At 43.1% G+C, this 10,205-nt stretch overlaps 1 protein-coding gene across 1 annotated transcript; it reads left to right on the top strand.

The window, feature by feature from the left end:
- Positions 1-847: 847 nt before the first annotated feature.
- Positions 848-8,746, top strand: ANKRD1 (ankyrin repeat domain 1 (cardiac muscle)). The gene is made up of 9 exons (XM_009580957.1): positions 848-912; positions 2,535-2,714; positions 4,545-4,682; positions 4,773-4,880; positions 5,547-5,645; positions 6,767-6,865; positions 7,010-7,118; positions 7,267-7,355; positions 8,636-8,746. Exons 1-9 carry the CDS (start codon positions 886-888, stop codon positions 8,744-8,746), a joined length of 960 nt encoding a protein of 319 aa, XP_009579252.1. The 5' UTR covers positions 848-885.
- The last annotated feature ends 1,459 nt before the right edge of the window (positions 8,747-10,205 follow it).

Here is a 10,205-nt window from a genome sequence, read left to right as displayed (position 1 = left end):
AATCACTTCTGTGCCCCTATTCTCTCATATCCAAAAGGAAAATATTGCCTGAGAAAACAGTATTAGTTTTACTTTTTTTTGGCATAATAGGACATAATTTATTATTCTGCTTATGATCACTGACAAAGTCCCAGAAAAATGCAAAGCTTTGCTGATTGTAACTTATCATGTCATAGGCCCTTTTAGCACCAGAGACATCATTCTGGCTTAGTAATCCCTTCAGAGAATTCCTTCCAACAAATATAGATGACTTCCATCATGACGAGAAAAATCCTTTCCCCTAAAACTGTTTATCACCCAAGAATAAATAGCAATGAAAAGAATGGCTTTCCGAGACTTAAGGGATCATAATCCGTTTATCAGGAAGATACTACTACAAGTATTGTACATAAGCCACTTACTCTTTTCAGTGTCTTACAGTCATCTGAATGTCAGTTTAAAATAAAAAAAATAAAAAAAAGAAGATGAAGTTATAATGCTATATCAACAGACAGCTGTCCTAGTGGGCACTGGGAACACAGAATGACTCGCATTGCTGAGCCGTGCAGTCATTGCCAAAGGAATGATGAGCTCACATTTCACGCCGATTCACATACTCGGTGTGGTCAGACTGTGAGGCTCACCCTCCCTCGGCCAACTGACGCCCCCCGCCCTGCCTCGACACCAGATCCCGCTCGTTAACATGTCTGGAATGAGCGCGAGCCTACCTCTCAGCTGGCAAGCCCAAGAGGCGTACTTGGATTCCCAGGTTGGAAGATTATCTCATTCAAGCGCTGTTCTCCCAAAGATATATAAGCAAAGCTAGCGTGGTGGTCCCTGCAGAGCTGGCTCGAGCACCTGGGAGTTTCAGCCATACAGGAGTACAACCTTCAAACGCTGGCAAATATGATGACGATGAAAGTAGAAGAGCTGGTACGTACAACCTTCTTTCATTTATTCATAATTACTTTTCTTTGTAGACTGCCATTATACCAGGCAGAGGGAGACAACCTTTGTGGATCACTGAGGTCATCTGGCAGGTTACCAGCACTGCTGTGCGCTAGGTGCAAAACCTGTATATACTGTAGGTTAGCCTACTATATTCTCACTTTAACTTTTCCTTGGGAAGGAGGCTCACCACTGATACAACTCCATAGCTGTTTGGATTTTGCATCAGAACATAGTTCACCAGGAAGAAGAGACTGACCAAAATTTAGCTATGTATTTTCCTTTGACCTTGATTTTCATTTTAATTTTTTTACAAGCTATTAAGTTTATGATCACACCGAGTAATTCCAACCCAGAAAGGGACTGAGAGGAGGTATCAATGCAAAGAAACCAAAGTATTTTTCAAATCTAAACTAACAGTTTAGTATAAATATTATTTTCTAATAATAAACTAACAGTTCCTACACCCACTGCTGTTCATGGCATAACAAGTCTTTGAAAAATAGTGTCTAAACTAGACCACAAGTAATGGGACATTCCACTGCAGAGTTTGGACTAAGAATATCTGATTGATCAATAAACTGGGAAAACAGGAATTATCCAGTAAAACCCTGGAACATCACACAGAAACCACTTTTTTTCCCTGATGGCTATGTTAAGATGCAACTGCCATACAGCCTAACTAGTTAATGCTGCCTTAAATTCTTTGGCAAGGCCCCGGCAGTTTCTCTAGTGTTAAACTCTATAACAAACACAATTTTACAAGGTGATTGAATGAAAAGGCAGTCTAGGACACATGAATTTACTGAACCACTCTCAAAATACACAACAGCCACTACTAAGTTTAACAAGTTATCTCTTTGTACACACTTAATCGAGCATCAGAAATATTTCCAAAAGCTATTGAAAGCTGTGCTGCTGCACAGCATCACATAGCTTCTGCGCAGGAACTACCTTCTGCTATTTTGCCGAGTGCTATAAATGGGGACTTTGGTACTGACAGTGATGGGTAAAATCAGCCTTGAAATTACTCAGCAACCTGATTTAACTGCATTGGATGCGTTTCGTTAAAACTGCAAGGTCCCAAGGGAGAAAGCCTCTCCTCCCACTGTACCTGCTCAGTTCCCCTGCTCAACACTCGCAGGGTGCTGGTGGCTGGTCGGGGTGGCTCTTTCCACCACGGCCTGTTACAGCCTTCCGAAGACTCTGGACATGCTGGCGAGTGAACAAACAAGAAAACCCCGAACAAAAAAGATGCTCTTCCCAACTCACCTGCTTTTGTCAGTACAGCAGCACCTCGGCCCCAGCCAAGCAGGGAGTTCGACTGTGAGGTGGCCTCATGGATCTTGACCCAAGCCCCGAAGATGCCAAGGTGGGGGGTTGCTGTGTGGGTGCAGGAGAGGTGCCTGCAAGCAAGATCGTTCTAGCCATTCGCACAGACAGTTAATCCAGGCACAGGCTGAATGAGGTCTGCACTCTGTCTGTCACACACTCCTAGAGCAGGACAGGAATGACATGTAATTAGCCTCTAGGTAATCCATGTTCCCGGGGGTGGCTACTGCAGTCATGAAACTGCTGCTTGTGTTATACCACGTTTGCTTTTACAGGTGACTGGGAAGAAAGCTGACGATAAAGAGACTGGCAGCTTCCTCCCTGAGGACTTCAAAAATGGAGAGTATGAAGCTGCTGTAAGATTAGAGAAGCAGGAGGACCTGAAGACAGTCTCTGAACACTCACTGACCCGAGGTGATCTGGCTTATGAGAAGGAGAAAAAACTAGAAGCAGAGGTAGGCTCTTAGGTTTTGTGCTTGGCATTTTATCATCCTGTGTGCACTTTCTGCTGCAGCCCTTGAAGTTTTGCCTCTTTCTAAATTAGAAATACATGCATGGTGAGCTAGATAAACCCTTGGGAGATCATTACCAAAGGAGGCTGGTCTAAAGTCCATTGAAGGCCATGGAGATCTGCTGACTCCTGTAGCCTAGGGATGCAGGCAGAATGCTGTGAAGCAGAACCCCAAACTCCCACTATAATGTCTGACCAAAACCCTGGGGGCTCCCTCCTGCCCAGAGTCACCTGCTGCTAGCTGTCAGTAAGGGGGGAACCAACATAGCCAGTAAGACACTTTCAGCTTGCACGCCTAATGGCAGCCACCAAAAATAACGAACCCAAGAAAGATGTAAGAGTGCATTTCTGAAGCCAGAAGCCGTTCATGGCCAGAAGCCATGAAAATATTTTATGAAAACACTGCATTATGCTTACTAGCACATTTGGGAAAAACAATTACACAAGAAAGTGATACTGGTCGACAGAAAAGTACCATTTGGTACTCCTGGAGCATGACATTTCTCCCTATATCCCTAAGAACTGATGCTTTTTTCCCCCAAAAATACAGTAGCCGTAACATCTTAAATTCTTTGGTGAATAAGCAACCAACTGGCCTAAAAATTTAAAGTGATTTGGGAATGAAAAAGTTTAACTAGCATAAGACTTTGTTCTGAAAAAAGAAGGGTGGGAAAGTGAGCCTCATGAATATTAAAATAAACACCATTGACCTTCACCTTCAACAGGGAGATCATGACTTGCTACAGAGGTTTTTTGAGTTCCTCCAAAACAGGGTCCTAAGAACCTTTTGGGTTTCCAGTTGATCCACAGCCCACTCAGCCAAAATAATTATTTTCCATTAAGTTAATGATCTACTGATCAAACCCTGAATGCAGAGAACAGTAAAAAGAAGCGGTGGAAATAACTTGAATAAGAATTCAGCTGAAAAAAAATGTATACCGTATGACAGGGTCTCACCAATTTATTTACCCTTAATGATACCATGAGACAAAATCTGTATTCACCCTGAGTTACCCCTTGTTTGTGAATCCCCCTTCCGAAGTCAAGGACACCTCATGGTACCTGGGACCTTGGCCCTCAGTTCAGGCAACACATTTGCCCTGGGTGTTAGCAGTGCCCCACACTGACTTCATGCAGGGATGCTTTTTACAAGCAGGCTTGAGGAAGTCTTAAACATTTATTGAACTGCCTCTCCAAAGATAATGGGGACATTCTTTGTAGTTTACCAAAATGTAACACTTGCTGGCTGAAATACTAAGATCGGTATAAACTTTGCTCTTCACTTAAGGGTATATTTTTCATCACAGAGGATTAAGTTACAGTAAATCAGGGGCTGCATCATAAAAGTAGTTGAAGAAAAAAACGCTTGGTGGAAGTCAGTTAAAACTGCAGGAGCCTTCCAGCCCTCATAAGCTGCACACGAGGTTTCTTAAGTTGTTGGGCCAGAAGGAACTACAGTGCTGCTCTGACTCCTGGCCTAACACAGACCAAAAATTTATGCTATCTATCCCACAACATATGGCTGAAGCAGAATTTAGGAAGAGGTCCAATGGTGTATGAAAAACTATAGATGATGTAGAATTTCTCACACACTTAGTAACTTATCCTGATGGTCAATTAGCCCTAGCTGTAAAAAAAAAAAAGACAACTTATTTCAAAGTTCATCCAGTCTTAACTGAATTCAGCTGAATAGTAGCACACACTGTCCTGCCACTCTGAAGGGGAGAGGTGGTCACACTCAGCTCAACTTACGGGCTTCCCTCATTTGTTTCAGCTGAAGAAGAAGAAATTAGAGGAGAGGTCAAAACTTGAAAACTTGGAGGATCTTGAAAAAATTATTGAGCTGAAGAAGAAGAAAAAATGCAAGAAAGTGAAAGCTCCCGTTTTAAAGGAACCCGAACCAGAAGTTATTGTAAGTTATTTTGAAGTACCTTCTTCTGGGAAAGCATTGATGGGGTTTTGTGCTACATGCATTTACGCCCTGTATATTTCTATCCATCAGACAGGACCAGTGGATATACCCACATTCTTTAGAGCTGCATTGGAGAATAAGTTGCCAGTAATTGAAAAATACCTGTCAGACAAAGGGGATCCAAATGTCTGTGATGAGGTACAATCTTCCTTCTTACTGCAAAGCCTGCTACAGAAGAGAGGTTATTACAGAGCAAAAGTAACTTCTACCACTAGGTTTTGTAGCTTCCACACTTTTGAGGAGGAAAAAGGGTGGGGGGAAGTAAGTAAACGCTGGAAGTTTGGTATGCTGAGTTTTCTAGTGATAATGGGGACATTGGGACCCTTCGAAGTAATATCACCTCAAAAGAATCTCTCTATTTAAAAGAAACCTGTTGGTGCCCAGAAGACCCTGATTTTCTGTAGCAGGTGGTCTTCCAACGCTACAGATGAACAGGCAAGAAATTTGTCTGCAGAATGACAAAGAAAGTGATGCTGCCTGCCCTCCCACTCCATAATGCATAAGCTGCATTTGCAAAACGCAGCGTAGCATGTTGGATGGGGGAACTCAACAGGCATCATTTTAAATTGGAATGCCATACTGCAGATATTTCTCATACCCTTTAAAATGCTGGGTAGGCAGCTCTCAGCTATCAGGATGCTATTAAAATTTAGCAGATTTCAGGTCTCAAAAGTATTAGCCTTTGAAAATGAATCAGCATAAAGTATGTATTTGCCATCATCCTAGGGAGGCGGGGAGAAAAGATTTAAAGATATGTCTTTGTGCCATATTTAATATCTGACTTTGCACTGTTTTAATTGCCAGTACAAACGCACTGCATTGCACAGGGCATGCTCTGAAGGACATCTAGAGGTGGTGAAAAAGTTGGTGGAGGCTGGAGCCCGGCTTGAACAGAAAGACATGGTATGCACATCAACTTACACTTCTTTCAAAAAACCGCTCATTGTTTTATAAGTGTCAAGAGAAGCGCTTACAGAAGTGCTTCTTATAGAAGAGGAGTATTAAAAGGCCTTACAGCGTCTTGTAAGTTTATCCTTAAAATAACACTGGGGGGGCGTCTGCCTCCCTTTGCCAGAGTGGTTGCTGGAAACCACAGGAAGCGGAGGAACACGTTGGCTGGCAGACTGCCACACACAACAAAGCCTAACGTAGGGTAAGAGAGCTGAGGCCAGGCCACCACTTCAGCCTGGTAGCAGGTGGTGGAGATACCACCGTCCCACGCATGTATCCAGGGTTCAGGGCAACGCGTACATTCTCCACTGGGATTTCAAGGCTGCGCTTGGGAGAGACCCCCGCTCCTCCGGAGCGCTGGCCACGAGGGTAGCGGAGTGTCAACGGCTTCTGCAGCTGTTTTTTTGCCTCTCTGCTCCCACCTCTTCGTCCCTTTGCTAAACAGTTGGAACCAGCCAGCCTTGCTCCCCCTCGCTTAACCCAGAAGCGCTCATGGAGAGCGTAAGAAACAGGAGGAACAACAGGCAGAGCGAGACCTTCAAGGGACATTCCACCCCTCCTGGCAGAGCTGAGCACAGAGAAACTGAATCTTGTGGGCGATTCACTAATTCATTTTGTGGATCTGCATAAGTTTGTTGTTTTTTTTTTTAAAAGGAGAACTATTCTTTCCCATGAGCTTCATTTTCTATGCATTTTAGAATCCAAAAGGCATTGAATAAAAAATACTAACTAGCACATACCAGCCAGAAAAATCATACCTGGCTGTCTAAAGACGACTTCTAAGTTCACAGAATGGATGAAACACATCTTCTCTCACAGCAGCGTTGCCAAGATCTCTGTCTTTAAGAGCAATATGCAGCAAGTGTGAAGAGTGAGAAACTTGCAGTACTAAAGAAATTAGGGCAAAATAAGAAAAGCTGTTACTAGAAACAACTCTGATCACGGTGAAGTGCTTTAGGTTAAATTGCATGAAAGTTATTTTGGATTAATTTAGAAATTTGATCAAAATGGTTTAATTTTTTTAAAATATAATGATGAATTAAATTACCTTCCCTTTGTTTTTCCTGCTGCAGCTTGAATCTACAGCCTTGCATTGGGCATGCCGGGGGGGGAACCTGGATGTTCTGAAATTCTTACTGGACAAAGGGATAAACAGAAATGCAAGAGACAAGGTATATGCTTCTGGGACTCCACAGCTTTTTAAATTGGAGATGAAAAGCTGACCCTTACTCCAAGTAGATAATTTTTGGTGGCCGTTCTTGAAGCGGTCTTTACCTGTTCCATGCCACTAACTGCTTCCTCCTCCCACCTCTCAGCTGCTCAGCACCCCTTTGCACGTGGCTGTGAGAACGGGTCAGTACGACTGCGGGGAGCACCTCATCGCCTGTGAAGCAGATCTCAACGCCAGAGACAGAGTAAGTACCAACAGCTTCTTACCTGTCAGCTATCAGGTAGCATCAAGCTGCTGTCTGCCTCCATAGTTCCACTTGCCTGTAAAAATCCCCGGCTACGTGGTTGGGGCTGGACCGCGGCGCTGGACCGGCAGGACTGACGCTGTGGTCCATGTCTCCTGCCTCGATGCACGACGCCGTGAGGCTTAACCGCTACAAAATGATCAGGCTTCTGATTCTGTATGGAGCGGATCTAACTATAAAGAACTGCGTAAGTAATAGCAAAAAAATGCAGTAATTCAAAACACGTTAGAATAAGTTTCCCTTCAGAGCAGTTTCACAGGTTTCAAGGCCAGCAGAGACTATTGTGAACAGACTTAATTAGATCACTTTAGAGTTAATTAAAGCAGAGCTGACACAGGGAAAGTATAACCTGGGGGAGGTCAGGGAGAAGAGGAAAAACCAGTACCTCTTCTAAAACCAGAACCCATCAGCTGCAACTTAAAACAACATCACATCTTTCTGTGATTTATTTTAATTACACGTATCATATATTGAAAAGATGTAACGTACAGACACTTGCTCTCTGCACAACTCCAGGGCTTCAACCACCACTGAGACAACAAAGATCTTAGCTTGTCAGAGAAATCTCCTTTCTGTTAAGCCCACAGCTGATGGTGAGGCCAAGCACTGCATCTGGATGACTGGCTGTTAACCTGACCATTGGGCAACAAACCCCCATGGCTCAGCAGAGCTTCAATTTAAGAAGCCCCACGCTTGACTCTTTGCTCATAGCCACCGCACCAGCAGCAGATGCGTTGCCGGAGCTCTGCGACCCCTTATTAAAACACAGCACATCACAGCTCCCTTTCCCCCAAACCCAAACCGAGCAGCAGTGGGATGGACAGTGAGTTTTACCAATGCCAGTCAATGTTTTTGATTGGCAATCAGTCAAAATTTAAGGGGGCAGGGAAGAAACCAGTCACTGCAGCACTTTGCTCTCCCTACTCTCTGCCCACGCTCCCCGAAGCAGGGTCACTCCCAGCATTATCCTTCATCAGGGTATGGAAACGATGAAAGGTACAGCCCCAAAGGCCAAAGACTTGCTCTCTCAGGCTTTGTCTGCACACAAAAGTTGCTCCTGTTTAATTTAGATGCGGTTCTCAACCTAATTAAACCAGTACAAACTCTTACCTGCCTGAATTCTCCATTAAAGAGAAGAGTGCCTTATTGAGGTTTCATCTAAATGTATTTCTAATCAGTTTAAACTAGATCAAAAGAAACACCTGCATGCTCTGCTAGTCACGGTATGCTAACACGGCTTAAACCCACTGAAACACAGGGAGATGTCATCTTGAGTCTGAACAGGGCTGGGACTAGATCTGTAGAGCAAAAGGACTCAGATCTCAGGGAGGTGAGGGTTAGTCTGACCTTGCACATGCAGAAGGGTCTCACATCAAGCAGATGCACTGTACAAATATTTAGGGAAGGATGAAGGACTCAGTAATCACTGGCTGAAATTAAATCTTGCTCCTCTGCTTTTTTAACCAGCAAGGGAAAACCCCTATGGATCTTGTTCTTCAGTGGCAGAACGGCACCAAAGAGATATTCAACAGCCTGAAAGACAATTCCTATAAGAGCGTCCATGTAGGCAAGTTCTGAAGAGAGAAACCAGACCACTCTCTTATTGCTGCTTTTAAATGCTTCATATGAACCTGGAAGAAAATAGCCCTGAACACAGTATTTTTATTGAAAATATTTATGGTACTGGATTATTTGAGGTACCTTCACTGAAAACTGCAAAACAAACATGCAAAGAAATTATTTTAAAAGGCAGGTTGAGTGTTAAAATTCCACTGGTTCTAAAATGGCTTTATTTATTACTATTTATTATTTATTTATTTAAAAAGTCATTTTTAATGATTCTCAATATTATTGTAGCTTTGTTTTTTATAGAGCTTTACATCCTAATGCAATCTTTGCTAGCAGCATAAATCCTGTTGTCTTAGATGGCACTATTTCCAACTACATGAGCAACTTCCCTCAAGCCTTCCAGTAGCTCTAAATAGCGAATACTTGCAACTGTTGCCTTGTCTCTGCTAAATTCTCACTATTAAAATACGTTAAATGAGTGGCGATATGTGGAAAAGCAATGGAAGAAGGTGTACTGAGGTGCCAAGTGGATTTAAAGAAGCAGTTGAGTAATGGCCTTTACACAGGGTTTGGCAATCGTGGTTGATAAAGAGCTGAAAGACAAAGCTCCAACCATCACGTAACCGTTTGGACTGCAGGATTCAGATGCAATGTTATGAAGGTGAGAGGAGACAGTATCAGGAATATGAATTTTTTCAAGCTAGACTACTATGAAGTCTGATGATTGAAGAATGCAAAAACAGATTATGTATATTTGTAAATTTGTACTGCTTTTTCTGTACATTTTGTACTGATCTATTTCAGATGAAATAAACAGAGTCATTCTTTTTATTTGCTGGAGTGCATTATGGAGCAGTGAGCATGCACAGGGTAATTCTGTCTCCCTTTAAAGAAAGCGCACATCTTGGCCTCTAAAATTCTTTAAAAAAAAGTCTCAGCTGCCTATAGCAGCTAGCCCTTGAGCTACCTCCCTGCCACTGTTAGATAAATGCCATCTCTTACTTAATTTTGTTAAATGGAAACAGATACACAAAAGCAGAAAGACAGTACTTGAGTAGCTAGTAAAACAAAGTTAGAGTTTTATTACTGAGTTTGATTTAAAATCTCAGTTTCTCAGCAAGTCAGTACATACCATGTGCAGCACGAGACAGCTTCAGCTGTCCAAGCCAAGAAAGACACCGAGTCCTGCTAGGAAAGGCAGGCAGCTCTCCCTTTGCTTTAGCAGAAGCAGAAGAATCTCACCAGTACCGCCAGCACGGCCATCAATGTCCAATTTCATTGGGACATGACACACTGCATTCAGTTAAAATCCTAACGCCGCACGCCATGGCCTCCTAGTGAAATACACCACAGGCTCCCACGCACCTTCACCAAGCCACGTCAGTTGGCTTCTAGCCAGCAGGCTTTAAAGTCTGGCCAAAACAATGTCCTGGGCAATGAGATGGGGTTAGGAGTGGGCAGTGATGAA

This window comes from Fulmarus glacialis, unplaced genomic scaffold, assembly GCF_000690835.1.
Source record: "Fulmarus glacialis isolate BGI_N327 unplaced genomic scaffold, ASM69083v1 scaffold43990, whole genome shotgun sequence".
Classification (NCBI taxonomy): Eukaryota; Metazoa; Chordata; class Aves; order Procellariiformes; family Procellariidae; genus Fulmarus; species Fulmarus glacialis.
This window is presented reverse-complemented; position numbering and strand designations above follow the sequence as displayed.

Bases quoted from the DNA above. Each gene is read 5' to 3' on its own strand.
- ANKRD1 (XM_009580957.1), top strand. From the start codon at position 886: ATGATGACGATGAAAGTAGAAGAGCTG. The intron at 6,866-7,009 runs GTATATGCTTCT...CCCACCTCTCAG, and splicing joins ACAGAAATGCAAGAGACAAG to CTGCTCAGCACCCCTTTGCA. The intron at 7,119-7,266 runs ACAGCTTCTTAC...CCATGTCTCCTG, and splicing joins CAGAGACAGAGTAAGTACCA to CCTCGATGCACGACGCCGTG.